Here is an 18371-nt window from a genome sequence, read left to right on the forward strand (position 1 = left end):
TGTTTTTTAGGTTTTTTTTTTTTGTTTGTTTTGTTGTTGCTGTTGTTTTTTTGTTCTGTTTGTGTTGTGTGTATTTTGGGGGGTTTTCTTGCGGGGTGTTTTTTTTGTTTTATTTTTTTTTTATTAGTTTTTTTTTTTTTTTCTTTGGTTTGGTTTTTCTTATTAACAGAAATGCCAGGTATGACTGGTTTGTGTGCTGGATCCAGTACTGAACTGGAAGGTCTTTCTGGGGTCACAGCACAGCATGGCACTGTCAGGGATGGAGGTTCTGGGAGGTCACAGCACCACTAATGCTGAATCCTCCACTTTGGAAGTTCATGTCAATGAGAAGGGGAACCCCCTGCAGTTACTGGGAAAAGTGACCCAAGAAGGCAAGTTGTTGCTCTCTGGTATCTATTGAGAGTGAGACTGTCTTATCCTAAGATCCCAGTGGGAAAAATCCAGCTTACACAGGAAAATCTGTATGAACATAACCTCCTTTTTCAGCCATGACCTCCAGACAGACCCCAGATAGATGCTCAACAGATCACAAATTCAATGTAGGCGCTGCCACAGGCCATACAAAAATAGTGTTTGCAAAGAGGCAGAGGAGGGCACAACCTCCTCCAAAAATAAAAAGACCAAACACAACTTGAAATTCATTCTCTGAAGCAAAAGGAAATAATCTCAGAGTAAAGGGGTCCTGAAGTTTCTGCAGAGAAGTAAAGATCTTGAAAAGTTTTCTTCTGAGGAATTTGTGTTCAGGAAGTCTGATGGTGTTTTGAATATTATAACACAGAACAGAATCTCACTTACTGTTCCAGGTAAGCCTGGTGGTCCAGGGGAACCCATCTCACCCTAGAGAGGGGAGAGAAATACAAGAAAGAGTATAAAAAGACACCCAAATGAAACTTAACATTACCAGTTAGAAGATGGAACATTACCAGGTGAGATGTTACCCACTGACAACCCATCAGCTCAGTGACATAGAAAATCTCATAGCATTTCTCTGCTGGGTAGAATTTACCCCATTGCTCTGAGTAGAATTTACCCCAGAATTTCTGCTCTTCTTGGCTTGCTGCAGTCAGGATTATCACTTGGTTGTCTTTATCACTTTATGACTTTATCAGTGACCTGACCTCACAGATCAATACATTTCTAATGTTATCTCATCCAGGATAAGAGTGATATTGAATTTAATTTGCATCTTATGCTAAAGCTGATAAAAATTCTTGATTGAAAAACATGTTTCAGCTGAATTTGTGTGGATGTAAAAACCATCCTCTTTTTCATAACCAGGTAAAATTCTAAATCTAGTTCTCCCTTTAATTTTTGAGTGAAAACTATACTGTTGCTGGAGTATTTCATGAGAATTACAGTCCAGGTGTCTTAGTTGCCATTGATTTTCCTGTGGGCTGGGGTCCACAAACAAGGACCCCAGTCAGTCCCCTTGACACTTCAAACCCAAGAACTACAAATAAAATCTCTTAACCTCCCAGACACAGGAAACCCAGGTGCTTCATTGAAGATGTCATTTGACCACCCATAAAAGAATTCCCAGCTCCACAGATAGTTAAAGTCACTGGTAAACTGAGTGATGATGTGTAATATAAAGGAAAACTAAGTGGTACCCACTGCCTGATGGCTATTGCCACCATAATGGCAGCAAACTTTGCACCATATGCACAGGCATCTGCAAGGTCACAGCTTCATCTTCATCTCCATGTTCATAGGGACCAAATAGTGGGCATCATCTTTGTCTAGATCTCTCATTTTCACTGAATTAGTGCTGTGATGGCAGAAACCCCAATTATTCCTTAAATTATTGTTCTAACACATCACAGGCAAGCACACAAAACCTATCTAGAATGTAATTCCAGGTTCATTTATATCAGACAATTCTAAAACAAAGAATACATTCCTTTCATTAAGAGATTTTCCTTTGATTTCATCAGCTGCTTTCTATTTCTTGCAATACTCAAGAAATTATTGTCTCCACATCACACAGAGCATTTTCTGTTGCTTCCCTGGAAAGACCAACTAAAAGACTTGCAATGTTTCTAACCCTCCTCAGATACTTTCCTCTACCAGCTCTTTCTGTCCCTTGTCTCTTTTCCTATCTTGCCTAAGGAGGAGCATGCTCATTTCATTACTTACCTTTTCTCCTCTTTCACCTTTCAGTCCTGGAAAACCATCTTTTCCTTTTTCTCCCTAAAAACAGGGAAGGAAAGCAGGATATACACATTTTCATCTAATTCCATCAGTCCCACTAGAATATTTTACATTTTCAATTGATCTTACCTGTCTTTCAAGATGTAGTGCAAGCAACTAACTTCCCAAAAGTCAATGAATAGCAATTGAGTTCATGGAAAGGGAATTACCAGTCTTATAATAACTTGCATGTAGAAGATCTTACTACCTGATGAAGCTTTAAAAAACTTGATTTGTTTTCTATTTGGTCCAGAGGCACCAGAACAGTAATTAAAGCCAAAAGTGGACATCTACGCTACCAATTTTGTTTATATACAAGATTCTGGAATCATCCATTCACTCTTTACCTTGCCAAGGTAACCTGGTCATCTGACTGGAAGATGCTTAACAAGGCTTATGTGAGTACTACTCAAAGTGTGTGCACAAAATATATTTGTCTTGCATTCAAACAGGAGCTATCTGACCCACACTTCCATGAAACTTGAAGAGAGGAGATTGAGGTTAGACCCTGGCACAGGTTGCCCAGGGAAGTTGCGGATGCCCCCTCTCTGGAAGTGTTCAAGGCCAGGTTGGATGAGGCTCTGAGCAACCTGAACTAGTGGGAGGTGTCCCTGCCCATGGCAAGGGGTTGGAACTAGATGATCTTTAAGGTCCCTTCCAACTCTACACATTCTGTGATTCTATAATTCTATGATTTTATACATAGAGAGAATATTTGTAATCTGTACACTCTGCTCTGCAATACACACAATGCAGAAAACTGAATGACAAGACCTCAGTTGATTTTAGGTCCTTCTCAATAGCCTGCAAGCATGCAGTCAATTATCAGGAGCTCAGGCCTCATCTGCATGGCAAAATTTACTGTCAGGCTCCCAGTCCCGCAATTTCCCAGTATGTAGATTCCTCTGGAGATCTGGAGCTGCCCAGAGGAAGAAATAGACACCAGGACTTGGGTAGAAGTTAAGCCATCAGAAGATGATGTAGCCATCTGAAGCCTTCCCCAGGGCTGCGTGACAACAGAGATTTGTGAATTATTTGTTGTTGTTGTTAATACAATTTTTTTTGTTTTCTTAGATCAGGCATTTATCTCTGAAATTGAGGCCTAAAGAGCACTGGACCTCTTCTACAGCCTCACAAACAGCAGTCATATCCTTCTGCATTGAGGGTAGGCACTGTTCATTAACACCTCTGCTGCAATTAGGAACAACACCAGGCTGTAAGGTACCTTTTGGTAAGGGGTATTTGGTGATTTTGCTGGATACCAATCAGCTGCTCACCATAGCAGCCACACCAAGACAAAACATCACCTGGGTACACTCAAGATTAGTCCTCCTGGTGCCAAATGGGCAAAAAAAACCTAATAAAAATCAAGCTGTAGCTCAGAGTGACTTACCTGGTCTCCTTTTTCTCCTCTCAGCCCAGGTAAGCCCCGAAGCCCAGGAAGACCTGCTTCACCCTGGAGGAAAGAGAAAAAGTGTGCAAAATCCAGGAAGAGGCATCAGCCATGACTTCCAGGGAGAAATCCCATTATTCTCAAATATATTTAGGAATAAAAAGGCAGCACGGGGAGCCAAACTCTTCTCTTACTCATGTCAGGTAGGAATGCACCAAGTCTGGTCCTCAGGGTGGGTTAATGTGGCCACAGTGCCCTTGTGCTAGGGAGCATGAAACCTTGATTTATCTCTCTGTCTCCACATATCTGACCGCATGGCTCTGAATTGTTCAGAACTCATAACTGCAGATGGTTTCTTATTGATACCTAATCACATCATCATACATACATGCTGTAGGTCAGAACTTGCCTCAGTGTTTTCCTGGCCTTGATTACAGATGTAGTTTGCTGGGAGTGAATGGGATTAGTTTGATTATCAATAATTTCTTATTCTTGAAAATTATTACTTTAAACAGCAGCTAAGACCTCTCTTTTTTTTTTTTTGTTATTACACTGTTAACTGATGCCATGGAATTTGGGGCATGGGTACTGCATGCTGCTCTGAAGCAGAACAAAGCAAGCAAGTAAAAACAGCTTAAGAAAATTAATCTAACTTTTCTTTTCATATTTAATCATCTGATGTACCATGGAAATAGAAAACCTGCACTGTATTAATCTGAAAGGTAAAGATATTACCTGGCAAACAGATGTAGAATTTTCTGGATGTACTATTGAATATTCAGATAATGTGATATGATCTCTGTGTCATGTGGTTTGTTCTAAATATGTAAAGTGTTCTAAAATTTTTCTTCTGGTTGACACAGTTTGTCATCTGAAAATAACACTGTGGTTTCTTTTATTCTGCTACCTGCATTTGTATTGCGATAGCACAAAGGTCATGAACAGGGCAAAAATACACCAAGTGCTGTACAAATACTGAACCAAGCAAAGGGGATCCCTTGAGATGGCAAGAATCAAAATATTATCATGATATAGATACAATGAATCTGCAGAAGAAATCAGGTGAGGGATGTGATGCTGTGGTGCCTGAGTGAATAGAACATCAGAGTGATGTTTGGAGACTTCTAAAAAAAAGTGACTTTTGAGGACAGAGGGGGTGATGCTTTATGAGAGCCACTTCAGGCTCCTGGGTGGTGATGAGATCTCAGAGATTATGAGGGCAAACAGAGGGCCTACTACTAAGGAAGAAAAAAGAAAACATTTATGAATGTATAGAAAACACCACACTGTGGAAAGAGAGGCAAGTGTAATGGAAGATGCTATTAGACTTCAGAACATCCCTGTGTGGGGAGACAGTCCAGACTGAGAGGCAGTGCTTTGGTTGAGGGTCTGACCCTTCTTTGCACTGAGCAACTGGAAGCCTCAGAGTTTGTCTGACAGCAACACTGAAATGGCAGCACTGGGCAGTGACCATAGAAACCATGGAGGAGAGGTTTAGAAACCCCTCTCCAAGAGCCAGGTGTGAGTGAACCTGATGAAAGGCTGACCCACAACACAGTGGTCTCCCCTCACTTGGGGCACCAGGTAAGGATACAGTCCTGGAATCAGGTGATACCTATTACCTAGATTATAAAGAATTTTGGAATAGAAGCAGAATAATTCTTATTCACAGTGGTTTAATAGTTATACACTTAGGAAGTGCCTTATCCCAATAAACCTCACTGCCACAGCTTATGGAAAGCTGTTAAATGAGAGTCCCTTGAGTGCTTGTTCCTGTTCTGCCTTTTGGTCCAGTTTTTGGTGCATGTTCTGCTTTATTGCACATGACAGCATAGGAGCTGAGGTCATAACCATTCTGTTATTTTACCTTTATAGCAGTTGATAGGACTCAAACTGGTAGGAGTAAGAGAAGAATGAGGCTTTGTATAGAGAGAGGCTTTGTATACAGAGAGATATAGATATGTATATAAATACTCTGTCTTATGCAGATTTCTCTTTCTACAAATTTTCATACTACAGATGAAAATTTGGGACACGGACAACAAAGTTAACACCTATGGTTAGTGGTTCTGAATGGGCTCTAGAGAGCTGTGTGGTTTAGAAAATGACAGGACTTTTCCTTGGTTCTTCACTGAGTTCAGCAGTTCTGCTGAAACTCAAATTCTAGTACAAAAAGACTAAACTTACTGTGTAACTTCTAACAGTCATAGGAAACATTTACAACTTAGAAATGATGGAATTACCCCTGGCATCACATAGCTACAAATAAGTTCCTTGAATCCTATAACTAGAACCCTGGGTTAACATGAGGTGTGAAGGAAAAAAAGCACTTTTAAGCCACTCTGCCTTCCTTTTCTTCCCTTTCCACTGGAAACACAGTGGGGTTTTTTTGGTTTTTTGTTTGGTCGGTTTGTTTTTTTCCAATATATAATTTTCCAGGATACAATGAAATTTTTGACTTAGCATAGTTTTATTCTGGAATTTTTGTATTACTCTGTCCAACCATGCACCTCATCTCATCTTCAATCACAGATGCAAATGATATGCACAGATGTTGTTATAGGCAAATGTTTTTTTTGTTGTGGCCACTTCATACCATCCTGACAGGTAGGCCTTGCTGCTAAGAAATATTTTTCCTGCTCACCTGCTCACCAGGTTGTCCACGGCTCCCTGGTTCACCCTGAAAAACAAAAGCAAACTTTAACGTTGCAAGAACCTGACCTTTTTGGAAGAACTCTTTCTCATGAGTAAAGTGTGTCCCTTACTGGCCTGGCTTGTTTTGTTCTACCTACTTCCCATAAGGCACTGAATTTGCCTTCTTGGTGGCTTGGGAAGTCAGAACACAGGGAGCCAACAAAAGGGCCAGCTCAGATCTTACTGCACATGTAGAACTGAGAGAGAAACATCAAACCTGGTGTTTTGGAACAACATGAATTCTGAAAAGCAGTGAGCCAGACTGGCATGTCCTCTTGTGACTCCAACTTCAAAGGAATCTTACTCTCCTGAATTCAATATAAGACCCTCCAAAAGCACACCTTGACTCAATGGCAACAGGAAACCATGAAATTAAATTCCATACCTTAGGGCCAGCTTTTCCTGGAAAGCCTTCCTCACCCTTTTCCCCTTGTTCTCCCTGCAGGGAATACAAGAAGTTAATATAGAAAATCCTCTGATAGTGCAGCATGTTTTCAGGTAATCACAAGGAATATTTTGACTCAGATCCTCCATATCAGCCTCAGGATGTGCACAGAGCCATGTAAGAATAAGTTTCCTGGGACATTTTTCCCTTCTAGCACTTTTGCAATCAGATCTCCAGCACTGGTCACTCTTCTGGAATAACACCAAGTCAGCCATTGTTACATGGGAGCTGGGGACTCAGCTGGCCTCAAGCATTCAGTGGGTTGAGAAAGGCAAATAAAACTGCAGTGTGTTCCTGGAACAAGTACAGGTCATAGTACTCAAGTATCAGAGGGAACAAGAATGCTGCCAATGCAGTGCAAGGCAGGAGGTAGGTAAGTGCTGCTCTCCTTATTCCAGTATAGTCTCACCATCCCTAAAGCCTACCTTAGCCTTCAGAGTTAAAATAGGGCACATTTCTTTGACACTTATTTACACAGTGATGGCAAATCAACCAAAGTGCCTTCTTCCTCTAAATCTCCCTTCTCCCACTGGAGGGAAGAAAGTAAGATATTTGGAGCCTGCCACACTTCCTTCTTCTTCTTTGTGCCTTGGACACATGCCCTGACTGTCACCTGGCTTCCCTGAGAGACAGTAGAAACTTCTCTGCTTGCAGTGCTCAGCTGTGTTTGCCAAATAGGATGCCCTAGTTGAATACTGGAAGAGGATCTCTCATCCCTGCTCTATTTCCAGGTCCATCTCACCAGGACTCAGTCCCATGCAGCCCCAGCAGCTGACTTGGCCCTGGAGCTTCAGCAGTGGCTCAGTGATGTGGGGTTGCTGAGGTGGAGTTTAGCTCTGGAGATGTGTCCCTCATCCCATTATATTTGCTACCTCACCCTGATAAGCTGCTCAGGTAAGCAGCTTCATGCCTGTGGGCATTGGTGTCACTTGCCTTTTGACCTGGTAGCCCAGGAAGCCCATTCAATCCATCTTTGCCAGGCAGTCCCTAAGCAAGAGAGAATTAGAAGCTGTCATTAACATCAAGCTCAGCAGAAACGTGCTCAGTTCTTCCCCCTTTCCACCGACCTAAGTTTTTAGAAGAACCACTTTATAGGGTTTGTTTGACTTCTTCCTTACTTCTTTCCAAAATATGAAAAAGTTCTTACAATTCACATCCCTTCTCTGTCTTTTTTCCAGCATCCCAGCTTGGGGGAATGACCACTGGATGTCAGTGTTGTTACACAGAAACAGCACTATAGAGGTTTTATGCACTGTGGGTTTTTAAATAACTTTAAAATTACATTTTTATTTATCATTCTCTGGAAGTCTCTATTATCTGTAGCCATAAAGATTTTTGAAAGTCTATTCCTCCTTTAAATATTGGTAATTTCTTATACAATACACAGACTCCTGAAATTAAATTATACAACACATAGTGACAGAACAGTTCACCAAGATAAGAATTTAAATAACTTCCTTTAATGCATTTTAAATTATGAGGAAAAGTTTTTTCCCCTTTCCTAGTGTCATTCTCTCCCCAAATACTGCAGGCTGTAGGTGGCACTTCTTAGTACCAAGCATTTCATAATTCACCTTTTCTGAATTAACAGCCAACAGAAATTGCTCTGTTCAGCTAAATCTGAGATTTTAATTGTGATTTGACTTTTTTTTTTTGCCTGATTTAGGAAACTCCAGGAAGAATAATGTCTTGCCAAATGCAAAATTACTTTTGAAAGGAATAATTAAATAAAACATCATAGTTCTAGGTGTGCAGTGATAGTGGAGATGCATCCGGTAAAATTATTATTAGAAAAAGGCATCAGAAGCTAAAGTCTGCATTAAAGGCAGCAGTGTTGGAGCCCACATTAAACCTTGTGTGAAGACACACGGCAGGACATGAAACAAGAACTTAAATAAGGTATCTGAAGGCATGGAGGTAAGGGAAGCAGATCCTCAACACTTACAGCTGGTCCTGGTGGTCCAGTTCTACCAGAAACTCCAATTTCTCCTGGCAGTCCCTGAAAAATGAAAACAGAACAAAAAAGAAATAAATCAGTGTTTCTCTTTTTTTTTCCAGATACCTTAATAGAGGTTGCTGCTTTCAATTTAAATGCAATTTTCCCTTCCTCAGCAGTCAGGTCTCTGCTGTAAGGGGTCCTGCAGACACTGACTTATCGCCAGGTAGCATTGACAATGGTTCCAATGCTTGGGATGGAGAAGCTGGGGCTTTAGAGGGAGAAAATAAAAGATAAAACATTTATTGACAGAGTCCCTGATTCAGTTCTTCCTGAAACTAGTCCATGACCTAAACTTCTCCCCACCTGTTTTTTTTTCCTTCATATAAAACAAAAATAAAAACCCAAGCCTGTTTTCTTACTGGTGCTCCAGGTGGTCCAGGGGGTCCAGCATTGCCAGGTGGCCCTGGAGGTCCCTGTAAGAAAGGAAGCAAAACCAGTTTATCCAACTTTGATAGTGGCCTCAGGTCTTCTCACATGCATTCGGGTCCTATTCAAAAGAGCAAAAGCACTGAGATTTATTTCATTAACTTATGTAAAAAAAAAATTCAAGATAGCAAACTGAGCTCCCAGGTAACCATGCTAATCAGCAGAGCTGGGGCTCTGGCTTAAGCCACTAATTATTACTACTAGAGGATCCATCCTCCCCTCCAGTACAAGAGATGGAGTTCAAGGCCATCAATGGTGAAGTACAACACAAAGCTCCTCCAATAAGATCCTTTATAACATACAACCTAATTTAATTTTTATAAAAGTTGTTTCAAAGTGAACAATTTGCCTGTGCAAAAATATCTCTGAAGTAAGAAATGGGTGGAACAGGCTTGTGGTTTGGGCATTTTTAGGAGGGATGTAAAAATATGAATACAAGAGTATGAAGCAACAGTGAGGTGGATCAAGTTTTATACAACTAAAGCACCATCATTTTGGTGTTCTACATCAACATTGTTGGTAGTCAAAGGTCCTCTCAAACTTCAACTCCAGTGCACACATTCAGGTGGAAATGGCCTTACAGTCTTTATTTCTCATCTCCCTGCAGCATCTGTTCCCTCAGGGAAAGTGTTCTCTTTTCACCCATTTTTCAGAGGGATTTACTTTTGTGCATTGAGCAAATTATTAAATTTGGCTTCCTAGCTGGGAAATGTTTTTCCATACTCGACAGATCTTAACAGGGTCCCTGAGCTGCAGAGGTGTTTCTTACTTCCAGCTTCCTCTGCAGACAATATTTTTCCTGTGCTCAGAATAAATAATGGGTTTGTGTATTTTTTGGATCAGGACCTAAGCAAACAACATGAGGATGAGATGAAAAATGAAAATATCACTTCGTTGAAATTTGTACCCTGGCTTTCTCTTTCTGTCTTTCTAACACAATTATTTCATTTGGTTTAATTTTTCAGCATAGAAAGAGTTCTGGTGTGTTTGTACTTAAAATAAAATCAGTAAACATTGCCTCCCTCCCCCAAAGTGGAGTATACAGAGAACTGAAACAAAGCAACAGATAGAAGATAGAAAATGGCCAGTCAGCATTTTCCCTGCTACTCCTGTGTCACCATTTGATATCCCAGAGAAGAGTTTTTGTGAGTAAAGTATTAGAAGTCATGGATTAATATTAACATCTCACATTTAAGGAAAAATGTAGCTGAAGAGAGGAAAATGCTGTGTACAACTGAGGACAAGGAGTTGTTGGTGCCATGGTTTGACAGAGAAGGAAGAAGCAGTTAAGCAGTATTCAGAACACATGGATAACTTACAGCCAGAAGATAACTGCTTCTCACCAGTAGATGGGGCAAAGTGACCAAAAAAAGGGACCTGGAGATGAACTTGGCTCCTGTGATAAGCTTTCCTTGCACCTCAGAACAGCCATGGAGTCATCCCACAAATGACAGCACTTGTAGTGTCCCAAATGTGAACACCACATATAAATCCCCAGAAAGATGTCCTGTGGGATGCATCGATGCTCCTGACATCATTCCTGGGAAGCCCTGCACCAGCTTTTTGGAGATGGTGGTTTAGGTGATATTGCAGAAAGGTTCTGCAGTTAAGGAGTTCTAGTCTCATCAGGGGACTTGTGGTTGAGACCATCCAGCACTTAAAAAGGGCCTTGCCATTCAAAGGAAAGAACTGACAGTCCAAATTAACACAGTCCAAATGCCACACTGTGGACACCCCCCTGACAGGGGTCTGGAAGTTCTGCTTGGCCCTACTCCACCCCTTCAAGAAAGGTATTGCTCAGCTGCCCCACAGAAGGTATGGGCTCAAAGAAGGGTGGTCCATGAAGAGTGGGTGCAACATGGAGAGAGGAGGCAAAGATACCTTTAGAAAAAAAACAACAGACTGATTCTGCAGCAGAGTGGACTATGCATAAGTAGAGGAAAGAAAGTGCAAAACCTGCCTTTGTAGTGACTTTTCTTGCCAATTCCATTGGTTCCTCCCGAATAGCACAATTTTCTCTCCCTCTGCCAATAATTAAACCACCTCCGACCACAAAACACTTCTCCTCCACGTCCCTACAACAGGGAGTTTCTATCAAGAAGTGAGAAATGCCAACCAGAACCCAGTCTCAGCCCATTCCCAGTATGATCCAAGCTTCCCCACCCAGGACAGACACAGCTCAATTTAGCCTAAAGCAAAGTCTCACTCAAGTATCTGTCAGCAACCAGCAAAATCCCTGAAACATGAGGTCCTACATCCCAACTATTTCTCCTAATAACTCTTTATTTTTTTTTTTTTTTGTGCTACCCAAGACCTTTTCTAATTATTTTCCCATACTTTCTATATTCTGGACTGCAATAACCTTATGCAACCATAAGCCTGGAAACTGAATCACCCTGATCCTTTCCCTAAATTGCCACTAGTAATTCATTTTCATTGCTCTCCATGAGAGCAAACATAGAATCATAGAATAGTTTGAGCTGGAAAGGACCTTTAAAGATCATCTAGTCCAAGCCCCTGTAGTGAGCATGGGCAACCTGATCAGGTTGCTCAAAGCCCTGTCCAGCCTGATCCTGAATATTTCCAGGCATGGGGCATTTACCATGACCCTGGACAACCTGGTCCAGTGCTTCACCCCCCTCCTCATAAAAAATTTCTTCCTTAAATCTAAAATAAATCTACCCTCTTTCATTTAAAAACCATTTTCCCTTGTCCAATCACTGCAGGCCCTGATAAAAAGTTTGTCCCTATCTTTCTTGTAAACCTCTTTTAAGTACTGGAAGGCCACTTCCTCTTCTCCAGGCTGAACAATTCCAACTTTCTCAGCCTGTCTTCACAGCAGAGGTGTTTTCGGATCATTTTTCTGGCACCCCTCTGGACTCCATCCAACAGCTCCAGTTCTTCACTGAGCTGGGGGCTCCAGAGCTGGATGCAGAAAACCAACACTAGTTTACTAATGTAGCTTCACCACATGTTGCACCAACAGATATTACACCCACTAATAGAAAGATCTTCTGGTCAAAGCCTCTCTGAGGTGGGTGCAGGAAGAGCAGATTTAGGTAATTATAAAATAGCAGAGTCACATGAAAGCTGAAGAAATACATTGTACAGGCTCTTCACAGAGCCCTCCCTTTTGCTCCTGTCCAGAGCAAATCAGTTTCACTTATGCATCGATTTCATGTTTTGTAACCCTTCTCCTGAATTCTGAGTGTATTTCAGAGCAAGGAGCATCCTTTCTAAGTATTTTAAAAGGACAACACTGACACCATTTACTTGCAGTTAAAAAGCAAAGCAAAACTACAACATAAAATAGCAGGACAGCTTGTAATGCTTAACCCCAAAATCTCACATCATCTGTTTTCTTCTCTTCCCTTTTATAACTGAATCCAGAGTTAAGTACTTGATTTTACTAATCACCTTTTTCAGTGATCATTTGATGAATTACACAGATGAGAGCCCAAGTCCCCAGCACTGTTCCTTTAAAACCCTGATCTAGAAGCAAACAATCATGGAGTGCTTTGGTTTTTGGGTTTTCTTTTTTTTTTTCCCGTCAGATGAAGACCAATGTGTGCTACCTACACAGTGAAGATAAAACTGATCTATGAAAAGTTTATACTGAAACAGGCCTACACATACTCAGATTGCAAGGAAATACAAAACACAGATCTTTTATCAAAGTGTTTAAACCACAGTATTTTCAAACTGTTGTTTTGAAAAAAAAACATTAGTTAAAAAACAAATAGTGCATAGTGGGATGTGTGTGTTGTGAGGTAGGACATCTCTAAAAACATTGATTGAGGAGGTGGATTTTGTCAGGCTTTTGTCTCCATTCCTTAGATAAATATAATCATAGGATCATAGAATCAGCTGGGTTGGAAGGGACCTCTGAGATCAAGTCCAACCCTTGATCATAACGCAGGGACAGTTTTCAGGAAAGAAGCCTGACACTGTCCATACCAGAAGAACATCTGTGCCTGTCCTCCAGGATCCACTAAAGGATGCTCTCTTCTTCCAGTGGGCATCTAGCTGAAAGACAAGCTAGGAAAGGCAGAGCTATTAACATTTGAGTTCTGAGCTCTCTAAAGGAAGCTCTGAATCTGTGACTGCATCAGTGGGCTGCTTGGCCTAAATCTCTTTTCCATGAAAAAAGGGATGGCTATGTTTTAGAGGGAGATGAATAGCTGTCATTCCAAGATGGAAACTCAAGTCTGATGGCTTTTCAAGATAGCTGTCTCTAGAGGCAAAGCTTGCATAGACATATTTTCTGTATATTATTCCATGCTGATGACTGGATACTCTTACACTATGAGAAAACCTTAGATAACACCTTAACCCATGGCAACCCAGAGTGTAGTCTGGGCTTTCTAGGCAGAATGCCAGTCTCATGAAGAAGAACCTGCAGGACACACAGGAGCATCCTGACACAATGATACTGAAAAGCACAACTATGATGCCAGCAGCTTTTTCCCCTCCAGTGTCTGCGCCTGTCTCTACTTCAAACCCAATTTCTCCCTACAATTTTACATCACAGGAAGTTCCCACAGCCCCTGCCTGTTGGCTTTGCACTCTCTCTCCCTTCTTTCTTTCCCATCAGAAATGTTGCTGCTGTTTTTTTATGGAGTAGTCTGTGCCTCTCACTATAACCCTTGCTACTCCATCTTTCCATTCCTCCTCTGCATCTGACTGGGTTCTGGGATCAGCTCCTCAAATCTGTTCTTCATATCTCATCCCAGGCACTACAGAACCCACCAGCACTACTACTGTGAATTATTTTCAGTAATGCTGCCTTAGACCACCATGTTGCTCTTACTTTGAACTCTCCCTTATAAACCAAGAAAAGATAAGAGCATATAGAAAAAGGCTTTTGCTGATGACACTTAGAACCAAAAGATCCAACAGATCTGAACATTTACTTATGATGCATGCCCTGTAATCAGTTCCAGTGCTAGCATCATAATTTATAAGTGGATGAGGTCTCCAGCTATTTCAATAGCTGGGATTGTAATTGGAGTACCAACATTATTTGTGAAAAGTAAGGTGTTTTCTTTTAAAAAAAGCATTCTCTAAACTGTCTTTCCAGCTCTGTGAAAGTACAGAGAAGTGTCTCCAGGAGACTTTTTTTCTTCCAGTGAAAGGCAGTATTTGTTTAATTTCATCATTTAATGAAAGATATGGACATGATCTCTTTTGTCTACAGAGGAAGATTTATTCCCCTTTGTGTTCACCTTGAGCTGGTTTACTGAGTCAGTGCAGCAAATGAGAAAAACAACTAAAAAAACCTCCCTTATAGTCTTTCATTTCAGTACTATTAGTGATCTGCACTGGTGAAGCCTTTTATTTTTTCCATTTTATTTTTGTTAAAGGCATAGATCTTATTAAAGATAGGTCTGAGCAATACCTTCCAGTTTCAAGCAGCACTGGCATAGTTTGAATGCAACCTGAGCTTTGCAGCAGGGCCCCCTATCCCTTTCTTACATTTCACACTATTAACTTGCATTGCCAAAAAGGAGCTCAGGACACTGCATTTTGAGAGGATATAATTTATTTTCTGAATTACATAAGTAAAGCTGGTCTTGAGCTCACACCCTACGGACAAGTCTATGCTAATTAAATCACTGCCAGCCACAACTGTAAAAGGTACAGCTTGTACCAGCCTTCATTGCAGGTCTCAGTTATACCACCAGGTTATCCTGGCTCAAGGCAAACCTCAGTAACAGCCCAGAGATCCTGCAAATGTGAGGTATGGCATTTTCACTCAAAAAACAGAGTTTTGACTTGTTTTGCTCCCTCACAGATGGACAGCATGTGCCTGCTTAGCTTGGAAAATATAGAAGGTGGCTGAATGGAACCTTTGTAGAATCATAGAATCATAGAATCGGCTGGGTTGGAAGGGACCTCTGAGATCAAGTCCAACCCTTGATCCACTGCCACTTTGGTTCCCAGCCCATGGCACTGAGTGCCACATCCAGTCCCTTTGTAAATATCTCCAGGGATGGAGAATCCACCACCTTCCTGGGCAGCCCATTCCAATGTCTGATCACCCTCTCTAGAAAGAATTCCTTCCTAATATCCAACCTAAACCTCCCCTGGCAGAGCTTAAGTCCATGCCCTCTTGTCTTACTGGTAGTTACCTGGGAGAAGAGCCTGACCCCCCCCTGGCTCCAACCTCCTTTCAGGGAGTTGTAGAGAGTGATGAGGTCTCCCCTGAGCCTCCTCTTCTCTGGGCTGAACAGCCCCAGCTCCCTCATCCTCACCTCATAGGACTTGTGCTTGAGTCCCTTCAGCAGCCCAGTTCCCCTCCTTTGGACCTGCTCCAGGACCTCAATCTCCTTCCTGAACCGAGGGGCCCAGAAGCACCTGCTTTAGGAGAGCTTCAGGCTCCACTGATGATATTTTCTGGATCTTCATCAACTGAGCTCAGACACCTGCATCCCCATCTTTAACCCAACAAGTGCTGGGATTTGGAGCTGAATCTCAGCTCTGGTATTCCAGTGGCACAGCTCAGAATATCTGAGCCCTGAGTTATCACTGGGGTATCAGCTCCCCTCTCTGCTGTGCCTGCCAACACAGCCTCCACAGCTCACTGAGCATACACTGCCCAGCTGCAGGAGTTCTTTCTTCCCAGGATGCTCATCATGCCTAGAAAGGCATTTGCAATGACACCCCATCAGCTGCCTTCAGCCCCTTCTCTGACTCCTCATCTCACCAGATGATGGGATGGATGAGCTGTACAGACACCATGGGTGACCATGCAGAAATCCCCTGCCTCATTGTTTTTATCCCTCTATTTCAACTGAAAGTGCTTTACAGAAATGCCCATTTTTCAGTCTGCATTTCAACAGCTTACTGCAATGGAAATAAACTATTCCATGATTAAGGTTCCTGGAAACTAAAATAGTACAAATAAATAATAACAACATAAATACATTATGAGTTCAGATGGCTGTGCCCTTGCAGCAGGAAAATTATTCATATCCAGGGGGGACATAAGCCCCAGACTGTCTAATTCAGGGCTTAATGAGGTTGCAAAATGCACCATTTTTGAAGGCCCTTGGAAAATATAATCACATTTTGGGGGATCCTGACTGGACATTATGGAACAAGTAAGTACATGGGGCTTGTTCAGCACGACGGCTGATTTAGAAGGAACAAAAAATAATTTAAAAATCTGTTCAGATTAAAGTTTAATTTGAATTAGTGTGTGCAAGAACTAAGAGGCAAAATTAAGGCTACCCCTTTGTCACAAAACAGGTCCCCAGGCTACTTGAAAAGTTGCTGTTGCTTCGGGATTTGACACTTCATTTACCTCTGAAATGTGACCACACTGTCAGTGGTCCCTCAGTGTCAGACTGACACCATCTCTACTGAGATTCATCACTGGCCCTGCTCCAGAGAAGCCCTTAGATTGGATCCCTTGCACAGCTTCCTGACCCTTCTCTGGCTTCTCACTTGAACTGGGCACACCAGCAGATGTTTTTCCTGATAAAGCCCCCAAATAACCACAGATATCTCATTATGTCTGTGTACACCTCAACACAAGTCCCCATCATCCACCTCAGTAGGAGGAAGGGTTTCCTACCACACCTCACTAGGAAATGTAGCATCTCTCTGGAGGTGCTTCAGGAATTAAGAGGTTGGACCAATTTACCCTAAGGCTTCCCTGGGTATAGAGAACAGGGGATCAGGACCTCCTGGCACCCTTGCACAGTCTCTTCTATGTCTTTAAGCAAAAAGAGGGGTTCTACAGCTCCTATATTCACTCCTTGCTTTTGCCCGTACAGCTATCAATGGGGAGGGAATTTAGGCCAGAAAACAAAGGGATTTATAAATGTTAAATAGCAGAGGAAATGAAGTTATTTTAGTGTCCTAATCTAGCTTATTTATGGCCAGTTCAAATCCCATGGACTTCAGTGCCATGGAGATAGGAGATGAGCAGGTGACAGATCTCCTATCCATGGCTTGGAAGAATATCCATGTGACTACAGCATAAGGAAACCATTTTTCTTTTTGATATTTTCAGTCATGGTCTGATTAAGTCTAATAAAGATGTTGATGAAGTGCCAAAAAAACCTCTCATGTCACCAAAACTGCTGTTAAGATGAAAAGGAGTTTTGTCACTAACAAAATGTAAACCTTTTCTCCAAAAAGAAATACGGAAATCTGCAGTTCTATGCCCAGAACAGTGTACCACTGCAGGAATAGGAACATTATATTTCCATTCTTAGACTTAGCTTGGGGGAAAGGTCAACTTAAGTATCTCTCAATGAAGCTGGCATTATATGCAGCCTTAATTAAAACAGCATTTGCTAATTTTATTTTGCCTGTGTGGAAAGGAAAACTACTTAATGCTATGTCAGCAGTTTTCTCAGATAATTTTCTAAAATTGCTAACACACACTCATATATATATATTAAAAGTTACAGGGAACTTGATCAAGTATGACTATGTTTGGATGGATAGTGTCAGTTATTTCAGAAGCAACTCATGGAGAAAAATCTTCCCCTAAGAGCAAGGAAAATCCTGTCCCAATGGCTGCACAGAGGTTTCAGAAGACTTGGCAGGAGCTTTTAATGTTATCCAGTGAAACAAAACAACAACAAAAAAACAAAAATAAAAATCAATAAACAAACACGAAAACAAATCCCAAAAAACAACAAAACCAAACCAACCCAAAAAGAAAAACAAAAAAAAACCCAAACTGAAACACAAATTAAAAATCCCTGAACAATCAAACAAAAACAAAACAGAGAAACATCAAAAGATTTAAAATCCATTAGAAATACTTTCTTCATTCCCCTTGAAGGCAGCAGATGAAATACTTGCAAACCACATACTGTGTCAGAGAAAAAAGGTCTTAAAAATGTGTAAAGCAGAATCAAGTGGTGTTTTGCAGGGCAAAGTTCCCAACTAGACACAAGGGTCCTTACCTGCACAGATGCCCCCCTGACATCCCCAGCAGCCATGTGAACAGCTCATTACTGTCTGCTACAAAAGCCATTTCTAGATCATGTTTCCTGGTGACCAGGGCATAGTTTGCCAGAGGAAACAGAAGAAAAATCAGCATTTGCTGTCTGGCACTGTGCTGTTTATTACAATACATCACCAACAGATGTAGCAATGGAGGTTCTTCATTCCTGCCTAAAATATAACTGAAAATTGACAGAAAATACCAAAGCAAAAGACTCTGTTAATTTATGATTGAAAATACAATGAATGAAATGCTT

The 18371-nt window shown here is 41.4% G+C and overlaps 1 protein-coding gene across 1 annotated transcript in view; it reads right to left on the bottom strand.

Annotated features, from left to right (window-relative positions):
* The window catches only part of COL22A1 (collagen type XXII alpha 1 chain), a 197943-nt gene that overhangs the window by 57962 nt on the left and 121610 nt on the right, over positions 1-18371 (bottom strand). The window contains exons 24-31 of the mRNA XM_071738442.1: positions 9081-9134; positions 8668-8721; positions 7652-7709; positions 6663-6712; positions 6228-6263; positions 3584-3646; positions 2137-2190; positions 796-837 (exon numbers count right to left, since the gene is read on the bottom strand). Coding sequence (XP_071594543.1) covers positions 796-837; positions 2137-2190; positions 3584-3646; positions 6228-6263; positions 6663-6712; positions 7652-7709; positions 8668-8721; positions 9081-9134 — 411 coding nt within the window. The remainder of the gene's footprint in view (positions 1-795; positions 838-2136; positions 2191-3583; positions 3647-6227; positions 6264-6662; positions 6713-7651; positions 7710-8667; positions 8722-9080; positions 9135-18371) is intronic.

Source organism: Heliangelus exortis, chromosome 2 (genome assembly GCF_036169615.1).
Source record: "Heliangelus exortis chromosome 2, bHelExo1.hap1, whole genome shotgun sequence".
In the NCBI taxonomy this organism is placed as follows: Eukaryota; Metazoa; Chordata; class Aves; order Apodiformes; family Trochilidae; genus Heliangelus; species Heliangelus exortis.